The sequence below is a fragment of the Phacochoerus africanus genome, chromosome 7, assembly GCF_016906955.1.
Source record: "Phacochoerus africanus isolate WHEZ1 chromosome 7, ROS_Pafr_v1, whole genome shotgun sequence".
In the NCBI taxonomy this organism is placed as follows: domain Eukaryota; kingdom Metazoa; phylum Chordata; class Mammalia; order Artiodactyla; family Suidae; genus Phacochoerus; species Phacochoerus africanus.
In genome coordinates, this window is record NC_062550.1 from 57,581,539 (window position 1) to 57,599,930 (window position 18,392).

At 39.7% G+C, this 18,392-nt stretch overlaps 1 protein-coding gene across 9 annotated transcripts in view; it reads right to left on the reverse strand.

Moving 5' to 3' along the window:
* The window catches only part of PLEKHA5 (pleckstrin homology domain containing A5), a 253,986-nt gene that overhangs the window by 59,300 nt on the left and 176,294 nt on the right, over window positions 1-18,392 (reverse strand). For 5 of the 9 annotated variants that reach the window (XM_047787454.1, XM_047787453.1, XM_047787462.1 and 2 more), the window contains 5 exons: window positions 14,053-14,520; window positions 9,237-9,702; window positions 5,414-5,497; window positions 2,533-2,652; window positions 1,672-1,725 (listed from right to left, as the gene is read on the reverse strand). In XM_047787454.1, the coding sequence (XP_047643410.1) occupies window positions 1,672-1,725; window positions 2,533-2,652; window positions 5,414-5,497; window positions 9,237-9,702; window positions 14,053-14,520 (1,192 nt within the window). The remainder of the gene's footprint in view (window positions 1-1,671; window positions 1,726-2,532; window positions 2,653-5,413; window positions 5,498-9,236; window positions 9,703-14,052; window positions 14,521-18,392) is intronic. The other 4 variants (XM_047787463.1, XM_047787455.1, XM_047787458.1 and 1 more) reach the window with 1 other exon arrangement.

An 18,392-nucleotide genomic window follows, 5' to 3' on the forward strand; every position in this document is an offset into this window, starting at 1 on the left:
AGTCACCTGTAGGACTGCTAGCATGGCACAACTGGAAAGGCTCAGCAGGGCGTGCCAAGAGAGCAAGGGATGAGACTGAAACCGCAAACCAGTCTGGGGCCACTAAGGCCGAGGGAAGAAGCAACTTGACCCGGCAAAGGGAGGTGAGGAGAAGACCAGCACCAGCAGATGGAGGTCTTTTTGACATATTCACCTGTCCTTCCCTAAGAGCCGCTCAAGTTCTTTGTGTCTACAATTCCAGTTTTGATCTGTTGAGGTGGGTAGTGAATTAATGAAAAATTAATAAATAAACCACTAGGTCTTTTCCATATATTCACCTGTCCTTTCCTAAGAGATGCTCAAATTCTTTGTGTCTGCAATTTCAGTTTTGATCCATTGAGGTGGGTAGTAAATTAATGGTAAATTAATAAATAAAGCACTAGGTTTACTTCCAGAGATTCGAGATACTTCAGATTCACATTTATATCACTGTTTTTAATCCTGATATTTATAATATCCTATTGTTTTTCAGAACTATCTCTAGCTTTACAGACAGGAAGCTTTTAAGAAAGTTATTTCCCATCTATTTTAGTAGCTTTCTGACAGTGTGGCAAACGTGTCTTTATTAGATTGGATGATGTACACTGTGGTTAAATTTATTTGCACCAACCTCTGGAGTGAAGATCAGAATTTGGATTCATGAAATGTTGATTTCTAAAGCATTCTGATGGGCAAAACCATGATGAAAGCACTTTGTGGGAAAATAAAGTTCCAAAAGTATATTTCTCTTAAAAATTAAAAGCAAAATGACTAAACATCTTTTAAAGGATTATCCTAATGCAAAAATCCCTCTTTAAATATAACTAATTTAAAGCAGTACACTATTATTTTGTTTCAAACAGAGCAAATATAATTAAGAGAATACTGTCTTATGCCGTTTTTCACAGTAACCTCTTTCATTTGATAAAACAGTCATGTTTGAACATCTAGCTAAATTTTTTAGCTTAATGTAATAATTACGAAATAATTATTAATGTAATAATCAATAATTATGAATTATTAAAGTAACAATTATGAATTATGAAAAAAAAGCATTTTCTTGAGAAGCATCTTTATGTTTAACAACATAATCACCTTAACCAACCCTATTCACTGCCACCACTGACGTAAAGCTAGGAACTGGAGGTCACTGTAAAACTCACTCTACACAGCTTAGTAAGAACCAAACACTGGGGGGAGATGGCAAACAATTAAAGAATATCTTCATCACGCATTTTACCCATAGTTAAAGTCCCCTTTGGGAATATGGAGCGCACTAAACCTCACCTCCTCCTGGCCCTCCAATAAGGCATTCATAGCTTGGTGTCTATTTCTTCAATTAGGTTACCTCCAAGCTGATATAGGCTAATAAGGACAAGTTTTCTTGGGATAGGAAGAAAGAAATCTAGAGAATTCAGGCTCTCAACTTCTGGAGACCCAGCACTTGTATCCCTCCTCCCCTCCACAACCGTCCCTTCTGTTTACTGTGATATTCCTGAATTCCCCTGATCAAGGATCTTTTGGTCTGTCACTTATAAAAGCCATGCTATCAACTCAAATTGAGTGGAATACCTGAGTAACCCGAAAAGTGCACTGCATTTAAAACAATAAAACATAAAGGCACGATAAGTTAGAAAATTCTTCAAATCCCACCTGATGATCCAAATATATGGTGTTCCTTTGAAGATGATGAGAAAGGATTTCATTCTAGTAGGCATCAATCAAGAAACAAAGGGACAGAGAAAGAGGGTGTGGAACTCATGAAAAGGTCAATTTTGAAATAGGAAAAACAGGTAGTTTTCCACAACCTATTTTATCACAGCAAACAACAACTTTCATTTACATGCGCTCCTGTAAATGGTACGGATGAGGTATTAAGTTATAAAATTACACTTAGTTTCATAAGAAAGTAAGTAGACATGCAGAGAAGCTGAAACATTAAGCAGGAAAAATCCTCCCAATGACTTTAGCAGACTCAATGTTAGATGCTTTCCATGTTAACTCTTTTCTGCAATGTGGTACTACTTCTTTGGATGTTTCTCATGTAAGCAGAGGCTATTAAACCCTTTGAGAAATGTTTACAAAAAAATTAATCTTTGACACTTAAAAAGCAGTTTTCACTGAAACTATAACCAACTCTCAGCTTATTACTTAACAGGGAAATGACAGGACTCTTCAATGTCTGTTTTACCAGGGGTGGAAGTTACAGTGTTTGCAGAATGACAATGCTATTTGTGAAGTCTACACAATTGTGTGAACTTCCCTCCTCCCAACCAAAAGGTGGTGGGCGAGTGGGTGAATGGAAGGCTAGGAAGAAATGCATCCTACCCACGGTTTCCTTTAATGATGTATAAACCAGTGCATTCTCAAAGGGTCAATAGGATGTCCTGATGTAGTCACCACAATGGTGGGATGGGCTCATGCTCAACAGGAATGAGGCAGATCAAGCCGATTAATGAGTGGCTCAGAGTGATGACAAGAGCAGACACACAGACACATCTCTTCATAGCTGACCTTTGGGCTGTGGGCCTCAAGCTTTAGCTGCATGAGCTGTGCTAACGTGTGCTCCCGGATACTACTCAGTTCTGCTTGCTGCCGTCTCAGCTTTATAAGCAGCAGCGTAAGCTCCTCTGGCTGAAGGAGTACAATTTAAGAATCCAAACAGTGGAAAACAGATTAATTGTTGTCTTAAGTGACAGATATTAAACCAAGATTTCTTGGCAAGTTTCCTCTTATGGTTGACATCATACATCGTGCCTAGGCACTATGATAATAGGTCCTACATAAATGCATAGATATCTAGAGAAATAGAAGGAACAGTGTTACTTGATAAGATACAGCAAAACGACAGTATTTTAAGGCATTTTCTCAGAACTCTTGAGAATGTTCAAATGCTAAGTGTACAAAAGCGCAAGGCACCACCCCCCACCAAAATATAAAGGTTTGTACCTTAGTAAGAGCTAGTCAAAGAGTATTTTTAAAATATATTTTAATGAGATGTTTAAGAAGGACACCTAAAACTTTTATAGCAATGGAATAAGACCTGCATGTTCAACACTCTATTTTAGAGACTAGAATGTAAATAAAAAGAATAAAAATTCATGTAAAACTTGGATATCATTAAGCCCAGTCAGTACCTGGGACCTGTTAATTGCTTCCCAATTATATTTTTAAATGCCACTGTTAGTGTTTTCACAGGATATTTTATATTAACCAAAAGACCAGTTTTTATTTTTAAGGAAAAAGAGAGTATTTATTATACACAGAAAGTTTCCATGGGCGCTAAGCCCTCCTTCCACACTCTGAGGAAAGCAGAGAATCTTTGGTTCCTGACTGGTTACTATGATCCCTGAGGGGAATAAACTTTCAAAGTCAGATCAAATTCGTTAACAGGCCCATTAGATATATTTTTCTTCATTAGAAATGCAGTAAAGTATGGTCAATGGCAGTCTTACAGGCCATAAAATACTATGTGGTGTTTTTCTGAGCTTTGTTATGATTAAAAACTGCAGACGGAACACAGGGGAATGCTCTTCATTTAAGGGCTGTGGGTGCTCTTGAAACCTCCAAGCCAGAGAATGTTCAGGGATTCATGTGTTCTGCCTACACCACAGCATTACACTAGCTCTCTTCTGGCTGTTTTTGCTGCTCTTTGTTTTCCATACCAAAACATTTTTTTAGGGACACAAATAACTTTCAAAATTGAGGTTATGGTTGATTTACAACACTGAGCTGCCTTCAGATATACAGCAAAGCGATTCAGATAGGTGTCGGGTTATTTTCCGTTTTAGGTTGTTATAAGATATTGAATACAGTTCCCTGTGATGATATGCAGCAAATCCTTGTTGCTGATCTGTTTTATGCATGGTGGTCTGTATCTGCTATAAATCATCTTTAACTGTTATTTGAAGTTATCGTAAAAGTTATTGCCTTTAGGTGGAAAAGATGTCAGAAGTAAATCAGTTACTATTGGATTCTCTAGATAAAACTGGATAACTACACAGAGACAACAGCCTTTTATATCAAGCAGTCAAAGAATGTGCGTGCATGACTCAAAGAAGAAATTTCACAACAAAAAAAGAGCTGCTTTTTCTTTGCTGGCAATCACATCTTGTGACCCCACGTCCAGGGGGCAGTTCATATCTTACGATCACCAGCCCCAGAGGTCTTGCCGGGGAGAAAGGAGGGTGGGATAAGGAGTTAGATATTCTAAAACCCAGAGCATAATTGGACAGAAACCCTGAAAGAAGAAATCTTCAAACTCCAGTTTATTATTTATGGAGTTAAAGAGATTTGCAATAGGATAAGAGATTCCAATAAGTTTGTTTGATATTTAAAATTTGAGGCAAAATAAAAAGAGGCACAATTGATTCCTCCATAAGGAGGTGGTAAATAAATTTTATCCTAAATATCCACTAGAGGGAGCAAGGTAGAAGAGAAAAATTTCATAATATGATACTTAGCACTATCTTATGATTAATGTCTGTCAGACCAACAATCTAATATTTAAAAATCCCAACGGTTAATTAAAAGTTTTTAGTTTTAGTCAAGTGATATCTGTAGCCTTTAATAAAGAAACAACAAGTAGGTTAAAGCCAGGAAATTGTCCTTATATCTAGGCATGTAAAAGATGAAATAAAAAAATGAAAAATACACATAAGATGAAGTTGTTTTGATTACTGCAGGAAGAGGATTTTAAATAATGAACAGCTATATAGGTCCTCAAATCACATCTTCACGGAAATGGTGATTAACTACCAATATTAAAGCATAGTTCCCGTGATAAAAGAATGCCATTACAATAAAATGAAATGAATGAAAAGTCATCTTTTCTCTTTAATTTGAAGAGTCCTGGTGTCTGGTAATATAACTCCTTCCCAATCTGGAATAACACTGACTATGAAATGATAATGGAAGTACTTGCTTGAACCTAGTATTTGTAACAGTCTTTCTCTGCATAAATATGTAAATCGGTTTCTTTTCTGTTCTAAAGTAGTTAATCTCCATAAAAATCCACAGGAGAAACTTCTTAGGCCTGTGGTTTGACTACATACATGCTTGCTGGATCTGCTGCCCTAATGAACTTCTCCAACTTCTGTTTTAAGGATGAGGAAATTAACATTCAAGAAAATCTCCCCAGTTATACAATAAACCTGGGAAATAGAATCTTCTATTTAAGGGGTCGGTCATTTAGGAGACGTTTCGGGATGGCACTGAAAAGGCTGCACGACTTCAAATTCTATTGCTGAGCGTGTCTCTTCCACACAAGCAGTGATGGCTTTTCTTTGGGAGGCACCTCTCTGAAAACTCAAACTTAAAAGCTATGTCAGATATGTGCTGCCGTGGGTAGCACATACATAAAACATGAAATGGTAAATAAAGATACAGTACTCACCGTTTTGCCTTGGAGGCTCTGGGGACTAACAGACTGTAAAGTCAGGCCAGCTGGCATTGACCTCCTGTCAGGCACATATACATGCTAGGAAGATAAAGGCACAACATAAATTCTGGGGCCAATGCCAGGGATGGGAATTTATAAAATACTATTTTAAACCCCTATGGCTTATGAAAGCAGACAGGTACTGAAACTTCTGGACTAAAATACAGATGCTGATGAACAGAGATTTTATATACTCTGGCTCAGTGGGTCTCAAACTTACTGGCCTCAGTATCCCTCTACATTCTTAAAAAGTAAATTTTAGTGGCCAGAGTGGCATTACTTTATAGTTTTGCAAATCTCTTTAATGCCTGGCTAGATTTTCCTATCTGCTTCTGTATTCAATCTGTTGTGATTCTCTCTTTTAGGGGAAGTACATGAAGAAAGTCTACCTTCAATATAAGAATTGGAAAAGGGAAGGGAACTTGAACAGTTTCCTTGGATATTTGCAGATGTTTATCTTTGATACTATACTAAAGCTGGAAAAGTGGTACTTTTTTTTTTTTTGGTCTTTTTTAGAGCCAAGCCCTTGGCATTTGGAAGTTCCCAGGCTACGGGTTAAATTGGAGCTGCAGCTGCTGGAGTACATCACAGCCACAGCAACTTGGGATCCGAGCTGAGTCTGCGACCTTTACCACAGGTCAAGACAATGCCAGACCCATAAGCCACTGAGCGAGTCCTCACGGATACTAGTCAGGTTTGTTACCACTGAGCCACAAGGGGAACTCTGAAAGTTGTACTTTCTTAAAGGTTAGTTGCAAAGTGGTATTTGAAACCATATCAATGAACTTTTCATACTCTGTCACACTGACATCCTTTGGTCTATTTGCACTTCAAATGACTCTTTTACCCACCTATGATTTTGTGACATCGAACACTGGTCATGTGGAAAATACTGGCTCAGTGAATTATGCAGATGTTCCAAATGGTGACACTGTCAGTATACAAGATCAGTAGCTCATATCTGTTAATACCATTGCTGATCTTTAAGCACCAGAAAGCTGTCAAGCTCACAGTGGCAGATACAAGACTTCCAAAATTCTAATTTTTGCTTGAAAGCTCAAATGTTGTCATCTGTGACAAATACTGTGGAGCTGATTTCCTTGAAGTGACAGGCTAACACTTCACTCTGAAGAAGTGTCTGTCAAATACCACGTCTCAACAACTAGTTTGTCATTCCTTCTTTCAAGTAAAAATGGTGTTTCTTGAAAAAAGGAGCTAGTTCAGCTTGCAACTCAAATAATTACACAAGTGTTTTTCCAGAGACAACCATTTTTAGTACTTTGCTATGTAATAGCAATGCTTTAAGCACATTGCCCATTGCATCACACAGAATGTTAAAATGTTATGTAATAAAAGGTCAAGGTTGAATAAAATTATCTTACTGTTTCATCAAAGGAATTAAGTGAAACTGCTGCTTTGATTTTACTGCAAGTCTATGGTGTGAAGCATTATAAGACTACTAGTGTAGTCTGAGAGGTTCCCTTGACTTGGGCTAAGGGGCTAGTACATTTACCCATCATTGTTTTTGCACTCTTAGAAGATGACAACACAATGAATAAAGCCTATTTTTTTTTTTTTTTTGGCCACGCCTGGGGCATGTATAAGCTCCCAGGCCAGGGACTGAACCTGTGCCACAGCAGTGACAACGCCAGATACTTTACCTGCTGTACCACAATGGAACTCCAGTCCTAATTATTACCATAAAATAGTTTGAGCTTCCTTACAGACTCCCTGAAAGGATCATGAGGACCCTCAGGTATTCCCCAGTTACCACCCTTCCAGGGTCCATGGACCCTGCTTGAGAACCACATCAAGAAAGACAATAGGATATGGAGTTCCTGTCGTGGCGCAGAGGTTAACGAATCCGATTAGGAACCATGAGGTTGCAGGTTCCATCCCTGGCCTTGTGGTATAGGTTGCAGACAAGGCTTGGATCCTGCATTGCTGTGGCTGTGGTGTGGACCAACGGCTGCAGCTCTGATTAGACCCCTAGCCTGGGAACCTCCATGTGCCTTGGGAGCGGCCCTAGAAAAGACAAAAAGAAAAAAAAAAAAAAAGAGGATAGTCTGAAAGAAAAACTTGGCAATGATGGGGTTCTCAGGGGGGAGGAGTAGATGCTTAGTTGACTGGGAACTGGATTGAGAGCACACATGCATTTCATATTTGCTGCTGAAACAGATGATAAATTTTGGCCCAGAATACAAAAAATTCTAATAACCACGAGAACACCGTTTAACCACCCACTAATAAGTTGTATTAGACCAGATGTCTCCTGAATATTGTTACTATTTTTATTAGCCTTTGGAAATACAAAGTGACAAAACATTGAACATCATTACAGTGGCATATAAAGTGAGCCTTTTTTGGGTGAGGCAAACTAAAGCTTCCTCCAAAAAGAAATTCCTGATTGACTTATTAATTTCTAACTAATGTTTATTTCTGGAAAAAGCGAGCAAATGCTTTATGTAATGATGTAACTGAAGGAGTCACCCATTACAACGATAAAACAAGGTGCTTCTCAAAATGGCATAAAGCAAGAGATTCTTTACAATTGTTAGAATTAAAAAGAAAGTGATAGGAAAATTCTTTTGTCACTTTAGGACAGACATTAGAGCTGGCTGCACACAGAATGACTGATCAAATTGATGGCTTCAGCATTATGAAAAGCTGATGGATGCAAAGCACTCCAAATTCACTTCAAAAAATCTACTGAAAGCGGGAGTTCCCGTCGTGGCGCAGTGGTTAACGAATCCGACTAGGAACCATGAGGTTGTGGGTTCGGTCCCTGCCCTTGCTCAGTGGGTTAACGATCTGGCGTTGCCGTGAGCTGTGGTGTAGGTTGCAGACGCGGCTCAGATCCCGCATTGCTGTGGCTCTGGTGTAGGCCGGCAGCTACAGCTCCGATTCAACCCCTAGCCTGGGAACCTCCATATACCGCAGGAGTGGCCCAAGAAATAGCAACAACAACAACAACAAAAAAAAAGACAAAAGACAAAAAATCTACTGAAAGCAAGGCTTAACCAGCTTAAGGTACAACTTAAAGCATGAGCTCCATTTATGTCTTAATTTTTAAAAAAGTATATGTACCAGTAAGCGTTCTTACTTTTAATATGAAATTGGGTGTCTAAGGAGGTTAGCACTTTTTATCAAGATGAGGTTAGCACTTTTTATCAAGAAGAGCCTGCAGGTATGCTAGAAAAGGGCGGGTGTGGCGTGGGCACACGTGTGAAGGGCCAAGCAAACACGTGTGTCTTAACCTACAGGGAAAGCTGATAAGATCAACTACCAAGCAGGGCAGAAGGCATAACCATCTGCCCCAAACAGCTGCTCCTGAGAGAGGAAGTGTTGCAGCATAATACAAGATTCTGACACTGAAGAATAATACTCTGCCTTAAATTTTATTTTTTATTTGATTTTTTTTTTAGGGCCACATATGGAAGTTCCAGGGCTAGGGGTTGAATCGGGGCTACAGCTGCCAGCCTACGCCACCACAGAAACGTGGGATCTGAGCCATATCAGCAACTTACACCACAGCTCATGGCAAGGTTGGATCCTTAACCCACTGAGCGAGGCCAGGGATCAAACCTGAATACTCATGGAAACTACGTTGGATTCTTAATCTGAGGAGCCACAACCGGAACTCCTGTGTTAACTTTTTAAAACAAAAATAGAGCTGGCCTTGCCCACCTCCTCCCCCTTTTCTGGTCTTCAACATTTACAAGAAAGAGCCATGGACTTGAAGTAAAACGCAGTATCCCTGGCGTGTTGGCTGTCTTACCTTGGGGTGATGGCCCCGGTGCCTGCGGTCTATGGTCACGTCCCCTCTCTGGATTGGTGAAGACACTTCTGACCTATAGGTTCGCTGGGGGGAGTAGCCCTGATAGGCAGCTATGGAGCCGTGGGAAGGCGACGTGGGGATGGAGTGCATTGTCTGGTCGGCAAGATTAACCATGGTTTTAGGGCTGGTCAGAGTGCTGTGACGAGGGAGGGTGCCCTGCTTGCTATAAAACTGGCGCTGCTGCCACTCGTAGAGCTGCCACATGGTGTCATCTCTCATGGATCTCCGCTTCTCTTCTGCTCCAGGTCCTGCGATCTTGTCATGAGTGGAAGGGGTCACGCTGCAGATGCTTTCAGGCCGGGCCTTGCTATTTCTTGGGAGTGTTCTATAGCCTTCAGGGTAGCGGGCCACAATCTGGGCTCTGTGGCTTGGCATATTTCTTGGCAATGTTTGGTAGGAAATGACTCTAAATTAAAAGAACAATTGGAATGTGAAAATGAGGAGAGAGTTGCTTTCCAGATTCTAAATTGAATGCATTTATTTTTTTCCTTCCAATAGGTAAAATATATACTTAGGACTTTCCTTTTTCTTTTTAGGGCCAAACCTGTGACATATGGAAGTTTCCAGGGTAGGGGTTGAATCAGAGCTACAGCTGCCAGCCTACACCACAGCCACAGCAACACGGAATTCGGGCCTTGTCTGTGACATACACCACAGTCTCATAGCAACGCCAGATCCCTGACCCACTGAGAGGCCAGGGATTGAACCTGCCTCCTCACAGATACTAATTGGATTCGCTTCCGCTATGCTACAAAGGCAACTCCGTCCCTCAGCTTTCTAATGTCTGGATTTAAAGCAGGTGCCACTCCCCTCTCCCCCTGGTCACACACACAAAGCACTTAGGAGGGACCAACCATTTGATGACTTTGGGGCTGGAGTGAAGGAGCAAGGTAACCAATTCTCTGATATAAACAGTATTAAGAGTTCCATTCTTTTTGCTGCTTCCTATCTGTATAGATTTCCCATTCCCCCCCGTGCTTGGTCTCCCTGCCTATCCTTACCTTCTCTGTTAACATGAAAGCCAGAAATGTGAAAAAGTCCAGAGTTGACAACCCCAAGGCCATGTGCTTAAGGAGGTATGTCAGACAGGGGAAGACCATTCCATCCAAGAAATTCTGCCCTAGAACTTAAGCAATGTACTCCAACGTACTTGGTTTATTTGGCTATTTACAAACTCAAGAAATATTATAGGAGTTCCCTTTGTGGCTCAGACTAAGATCCATGAGGATGCAGGTTCGATCCCAGGCCTTGCTCAGTGGGTTAAGGTCCTGGTGTTGCTGTGAGCTGTGGTGTAGGTCACAGACATGGCTCAGATCTCGTGTTGCTGTGGCTGTGGCAAAGGCTGGTGGCTGTGGTGTAGGCTGGCAGCTGTAGCTCTGATTCTATTCCTAGCCTAGGAACTTCCACATGCTGCAGGTGCAGCCCTAAAAGAAAAAAGAAAAAAAAAAAAGAAATATTATAGAGACCTTACTGTGCAAAAAGCTCTGTATTAGACACAGAACTGTATCACAGAAGCATATACTGAAACATAAGTAATTCTAACTTTATACCCTGTTTGGAAATATGTGAAAAGATCTTTTACAAACATATAAAGAAAGACATACATTTTCAATCTAAAACACATGCAACACTGCTTGTGGACTAATGTTTAAATTCCAGTTCAGAAAATCTGATCCCATAAAACTCCTCTATCAGTGTTCTGAAGCATTCATAATACGTGAGCTGTATCCTGTGGTAGAGATGATATTGAACTTGAACTTGATCATTAACGGCAAGCTATTTCCTACCGAGTTTGGCTAATTAGTGACAACAAAGTGTAACAGGCTTTTCTGCCATCTTTAGGACTACTTCGGGGGAATTTTAATGGAAAATTTGGCTATCATCAAGTAAGTTTCTTTTTACCCCACATACTTTCTACCATTTTGAGACTTGTTTTTTATAAAACTAGAGTTTCCTTCAGTGGTTTTCCCCAAAGAAATTCAAATGAAGCAAAGTGTGATTCACTCTTAAGCGAAAGCTTAAGAAACAAACTCTGTAAGTGCCTCCATCAGGTTTAGTGCTTCATTCAGCAGCGGCTGCCTGTCAAACACCATGAAAACCCTGGCCAGTGATTCTGCCACGCAGACAATGGCTTAGGCGCCGAGCGTCTGAACGGTGCCCGCCACTCACAAAGAAACTTTCAGGCTCTGAGCACAGATGCAGGGAGCTACCATGTGACTAAATATTAAACCTCTTTTCTTTCTATCAGAACCTTAGGAATAAAAGCCAGTCTTTTGCAAAGTTTCATAAAATGAATTATACCGTGATTATTAATTACCATTATGCTTTTTTCCACCAATAAAAATTATTTCACTATAAAACTTCACAACTATTTTTTAAAGCATGAAGTTCATATAATAATGCAGATCATCTACGTCAGTGGTCCAAACTGGATGCTAGCCGGTAAACTCAAAATTGGAGGAGCAACGGGGAGAAAACCTTCGCTCAAAATAACCACACTTCAGAAGTTGCAAAGTTTGCAGTCAAAATGAAAAAGTCACTGAGAGTCTTTATGTATGTTAATTATACCCACCAAAGGAACCAGAAGTGCTTGAAAACTAATACTTATGCTCAGCAATTAAAAAAAAAACAAACCTAACTTTCAGATATTGAACCCTTTGTAACTATACACTTTCAATCCTAAGAAAGTATGATTATATTTGAGTAACAGTGATTCCATTAAGAAGTGAGATTTAATTTGCTGGGCAGAGATGCAGCAAGAATTCTGGCTGGGATTTTTAATTATCATTTCCCTGAAGATGATAACCTACAAAAGTACTTCCAAATATCCTTTCATTTTCCTCCCAACCCCCCACTCCCTCTGCCCCCAAACTACCTCTGGCTTTTTTTCTGTCTAATCAAATTTTACTTTTGAAACAGCAACTGTTCCTCACAATTGCCTCTTGGGAAAATGAGAAAAGTGAGCACCGAGGGAGAAGAAAAAAATGGAAGTGACCAACACCTGGTTTTGCAGCCTTGGTTGAGCTGCTCTCTTAAGAGGAGAGACTTGGGCTGCCAACTGCACAGACCAGAGGGTACTCCTAGACCTCAGGGGTTGGGGAGCACTGCTGCAAAAGTTCATCTTCATCAAAACATTAATAACTCATTACTTTCTGGTTTCCTACTACTCAGAGGTAAGAGTTACAGTATGTCTTAGTTAACTTTACATACATTAGTACATTAAAGTACTTGATAAATCTTGCATCACCAGTTTCCACCTAACCATAGAAAACTTTTTCTCATCCATAGGCACCTGCTTCTCCTCTATTTCCTCTTAGCCTTTATTTTTGGCCTCCTCTGCAGCCTCCCACCCCTATCCTTCTTCTTCTTTTTTTTTAATGTAAATGTTTTTCCTTAGGAAGGAAAAACACTTCCATTTTCATCCTTACCTTTAAAAGCATGTCTGATATAACAATGACACCGTAAATCTTATTCAAGTCCAGCTCTCTGTTTGGAGATACACACTGCAGGCACTTCAAATCAAACCTGGCCAGACATTCATTACCTTCTCTCTTTCCAGATCTTTTCCATGCAATGAAAGGCATAGGACAACCTGGCCAAAAAGCTGGGCATCGTTCTTGTTTTCCTCCAGACACTCAAACTAGACTTGAGTGAGGGCACACCTAATCCCTCAACTAGTCTTGTCAATTACATTAGAAATACATGCCCTTCTTCTCCTCGTTTCACTTATTGCACCAGTTTTTGAACTTTCTCCAATTCATTCTCCAGATTCTGTGGCAGGAGTGATCCTGCTGAAACACCAATATGCATACATCTCCTGTGGTTTTTCTTTCCAGCCTTATTTCTCACTCATCATCACAGCACTTGTGCCAAAGCCAGACTCACATCTTTGGATTTTTTTCCCAGCTCTATCAGCTCTGGAGTTTTGCATATCTAAAACCAAGATAAGCATGCCATCCTTTGTATCTTGGCTTCCTCCAGAGAGGTTTTTTTGAACCCTTTGGTGGTGCTGGTTGTCCCTGAAACATGTTCTTACAGCAGCTTGTTCTTCCCACACTGTACCTGTCACCATATACTGCACAGGTGTTTAACTTTCTCCACTACTAGACTAAAACCTCTGTGAGAGGTCTGAACTCTTACCTTCTCATAATTTCACTTTCTTGTCCTATGATTACCATATAGAAATTATACAATAAATATATGAAAGAACAAGTGTGTGCATGAATGAATAAATGCTTAGATGAGTAAATACTTAGTTGTATGCATTATGAGTTTAAGAAAGCCAAGGGATAAGACTGAGAACTAGAGGGCATAGACCTTATAGTCTCCATGTTACTGGTCTCAGAGCTTTGCATTACATCAAACTTCAGAAGCTACTAGTGGAAGATAGAGCAGGGCAGTGGGGAGGGTAAAGACCCCTTCTCATTGTGAGTGTGTGTGTGTGAAGGGGAGAAGATAGGTCTAGCTCCCTTCCTCATCTCAAACAAACTTGTTCTGTGCCCACAGCCTAAGCCATCTTCCATGCTGGGCCAGGGAGGCTGACTCCTTGCCATGGTTAAGCTGGGTGACAGAATACTGAGAGTCAGTGAAAAGACATCTCATTAGCATGAGGAAATTAGTAACAGAGCTATAATTCCTAAAACACAATTTGAACTCGGTATTCTGAATTAGTATCTCAGAAACCAATCTCCAACCAGTATGAGGACAGGAAATAAACCTGGGTTCATACACAACACATAAACAGCAAGACACTTACCCCCTGGTCTCTTCTTCATGACCTCTCCCCTTCTGGATCTTAATCCACTGCTCCAGCTGTTGCATTGAATTCGTTCTCTGTATGACCCGATCAGCCTCTGTGTGTAAGGGCCCTGTACTTGGGTGACTTCCGCCCCTAAGATCTGCCAGGCTAACATTGACTGCTTTGTTCTCTGAGCTATTCATATTGACTGGCCTGTAGTGTCCAGTCTGACTAGGGCACGCTGATCCACTCTCATATTCAGATGGCAGAGAATTCAACTTCACACTATTAATTTTTGTTAAAGGTCTATCTTGGCCATCCTTCTGAAATCCATATTTTTCAGCTTCTAATGCCTTTTTTTCTTCAGTTTTGCTCATTTCCTTGTTTTTCTGGTTATTTTGGGTCTCTGGTTTAATTAGCACTCTATGGTTGGGAAAGTTATTGATTTCTTTACTTGGTGCATTTTCAGATGTAATCTTATCCACTCTGAAATCAGAGAAGAAAGCCAGAATAAATCAGATGAAATAATGCACATGTTATTTCTGGGGTTCAATCTGGGAAAAACTAAAATTACCTCTGACTTTACGAAATAAACTGAAAGGGTCTCAGAGGACAAGCCTGCCCAAGTCCCTAATGCTGTGGTATGAAAATGCAAGTACAACATCAGAATGGATAAATAGAAAGAGGAAAAATTAAATGTAAGATATATGGGGTATAATGCACGGGAAGATTAAAAAGTTATTAAAAAGTTATTTCCCATCTTTGCAAATCTGGAAAGAAAGCAAATAAGACTGCCCTTTGACAGTGAAACTGCAAAAAGCCACACTTAAAAGACCACAGTAGCTAGTCATCTGAAATAAATAACATGGTTTCCAGCCAGGAGGGTTAACTTATCACGAGACCAACAGGACCCTGGTTTGTGGAGATGGAAATTATATCCAGTGCTGAACCATCTGACTGACTAGCTCTCTATGTCTTCAAAAGGACCTGGGTTTCCGTTGAGAGCTCTTGGAGCCAGAATGCATGTGCTCAGCTAACAAAGAGCCTTAGCTCTGACTAGCTGTGTCTCGGGCAAGGTACAGAAATTTCCCAGGTTCAATCTCCTCTTCGGAAAATGCAGAGAACTGTAGCACCAATAACACAGGACTATTGTGAGAACCAGATGAGTAAATCAGTGCCTGCCGCAGACCTTATTACCATTATCACTCTATCTCACCAGGCAATTCTGGATTAGAATCGGGCATCCTGTGTCCATGTCCCCACAGCAGTGTGTGCCTGCGCCAAAGAGCGGTTTTACTGCTCAGCATGCCAGTTGCTATATCTGGGGCTTTCTGATGGGAATCAGCTTCCCTGAGACCAACTACTTCCAGGTTCTGACAAGACCAAGCTGAGTGTCTGAACCTGCATGAAACTGCCAAGATCACACCAGTTCTTGGGGACTGGCCAAGCTTGCACATTTCAATCCATAATAACACTCCTATTGGCTCCTAAGTGTGGTACTGCTGCCAGTTTCAGTGATGTGTAGAAAGCACATAACTCATATACATCATATACAGCTATACTGAGATAGCTAGTTAGGAATACAATCAATGAAGAAAAAATAAAAAATCAATGTGTCTATTTTTTTCTTGGAGTAAAGTTATGAACTACCCATATATTTGGGTTGGATATAACGCATAGCTTCCAGATTAGAAGCAATATAGACATCTGTAAAGTTTACTAAGGTATGCTATAGAGCTTCACTCCTTTGAAAGCCAAAAGTCAAAGAAGATCTACACTAAAAGCAGGTTTCTCCTTGCTAAATTCAGGGGTGGGGAGGATTTTTTAAAAATTGACTATCAGAAGTTCCTGCCGTGGTGCAGAGGAAATGAATCTGACCAGGAATCATGAGGTTGAGTGTTTGATCCCCGGCCTCCCTTAGTGGGTTGAGGATTCGGCGTTGCCGTGAGCTGTGGTGTAGGTCGCAGATGAGGCTCGGATCTGGCATTGCTGTGACTCTGGCGTAGGCCAGCAGCTGTAGCTCTGGTTTGACCCCTAGCCTGGGAACCTCCATATGCCATAGGTACAGCCCTAAAAAACAAAAAAAAAAAAAAAAAAAAAAAAAAAAAAGCAAAAAAAAAGAATATCAAATATATGAAAAGGCTTTTTAAAAATTACATACCTCTAGTCTACGTAAAGCTATCATTTTAAATTAGAACTGCAATGACTTTGTCCTCTATTCCCCCCCTGCAAAGATTTAAGAGATATAATAAAAAAAGACACATGCTGACTTTAAATGGAAACAAAACTGATTCTGAAATGTATGCTAACATAAATAATGTAAAACTTGTGATCTAATTTTAAAAAGTGACATTTAAGTTATTGCAGAAGATACATGCGAATACTGAAAATGAAAATAATGGGCCCAGAGATGGAAATTATTCAGAGAATGTACATTATGTTTAAATTTTTTTAGTGCCATCAATGGTCTGCACACTAGGGGACTATGACATTGGATGGTTCAAAGTAGGATAAAAGACATAATTTCTACAGAATAACAGTGACTGACACTAGGCTGGGCACATAGGTGGTTTCAATAATTCCTAGATAATCAGGCAAATTACAGCAACACAACTGGCTAAAAATATGGGCACATAATCAACTAATAGTTGCCAGAAGTCAAAACAAAATATTGAATATCACCTTTATCAACATAAATATGAGTAATTAGAGCTTTTAGAGTGGAAAATACAAGAAAAAAAATGGAAGTAAGTTGAAACTCTGGGATAAGGACAACATACAATACTGAAATTATATAGAAATCAATGTTTTAATTATTAGACTGATTTCTATATTCTAAACAATTCTGTGAAAATTTTACTCTATAAAGTTCATATTATTTTAAGATAGTCTTTTTTTTAATCTACAAATTTTCTCTAGCTATCGTATTAATTACCTGATTTTTATTTTTTATTTTATTTTTTTTGGTCTTTTGTCCTTTTAGGGCTGCACCCACGGCATATGGAGGTTCTCAGGCTAGGGGTCGTTATTGGAGCCACAGCTGCCAGCCTACACCAGAGCCACAGCAATGCCAGATTTGAGCTGCATCTGTGACCTACACCACAGCTCACAGCAACGCCAGATCCTTAACCCACTGAGAGATGCCAGGGATCATACCCTCAACCTTATGGTTCCTGGTTGGATTCATTTCTGCTGCGCCATGATGACGGGAACTCCAAGTACCTGATTTTCAAGAGTCTATTCGGATCATTTTTACACAAGGAATTCCAAGAGTAGATATTCTTCTTATTAGCTCTCGACTTTGAATATGCATATGGTTGAGGTAGTTATTCTTAAAAACGGGTGTCCCAGAGTTCAACTCTAGACCTTCTTTCCTTTGTTATCCCTACTTTTCCCTAGCTCTAATTGCTGATGATTAGTTAAGTTGGTCTGGAATAGATATTTTTAAAAATAAACACAAATTTACTTACACAGCATCAATTTGAGTCTTATAACCAACACATCAAAAGACTTTAACATGTACACATTAAAAAAGAGGAGGTTTACACTGTAACAATCCTATTATTTCCTGAGAAGACAGAAAAGAAGACCAAACTTGCAAGTTAGCATTTTCATTATATGATAAATGCTCGATTGTTGCTAAGAGGAAGAAAAATTTAATTGTATCATAGGCCTTTCTTCCAATTATAGGAATATATAAAAAATGTTTTTTTAAATAAAAATGTTTAAAAGCACATTATTCAGCTGCTATTTACGTGGTTTTAGAAACAGATTTCCTCTCACTAGTTTTTAATATAGATGAATATTAAAATGGTTCATATGTTAAAGCAGAGGGGAAAAAAAATCACAGCTAGATCAATTTTAAGAGTACATATTTATATTACCAAGGAATCTAAATACTGGAGTTTTAAAAGAAGGTAGAATTCATCAAGAAGTATATATATATTTAGAGGAGTTCCCATCGTGGCTCAGTGGTTAATGACTCTGACCAGGAACCATGAGGTTGTGGGTTCAATCCCTGGTCTCAATCAGTGGGTTAAGGATCCAGTGTTGCCGTGAGCTGTGGTGTAGGTCGCAGACTCATCTTGGATCCCACATTGCTATGGCTGTGGTGTAGGCCGGAGGCTACAGCTCTGATTAGACCCCTAGCCTGGGAACCTCCATATGCTGCAGGTGCGGCCCTAGAAAAGACAAAAAAAAAAAGAAGAAGTTATTTATATTTAGAAATAATCCAAATGTTTGCTGAACCACCTTCTGGAGACATTTACCATAAAACAATCAGAATTAACAATCAGAAATGAGAAAGAAATGAAAGTCATCAAAAAATTTTATTCCAAGTTACTAAACTTCAAAACCAT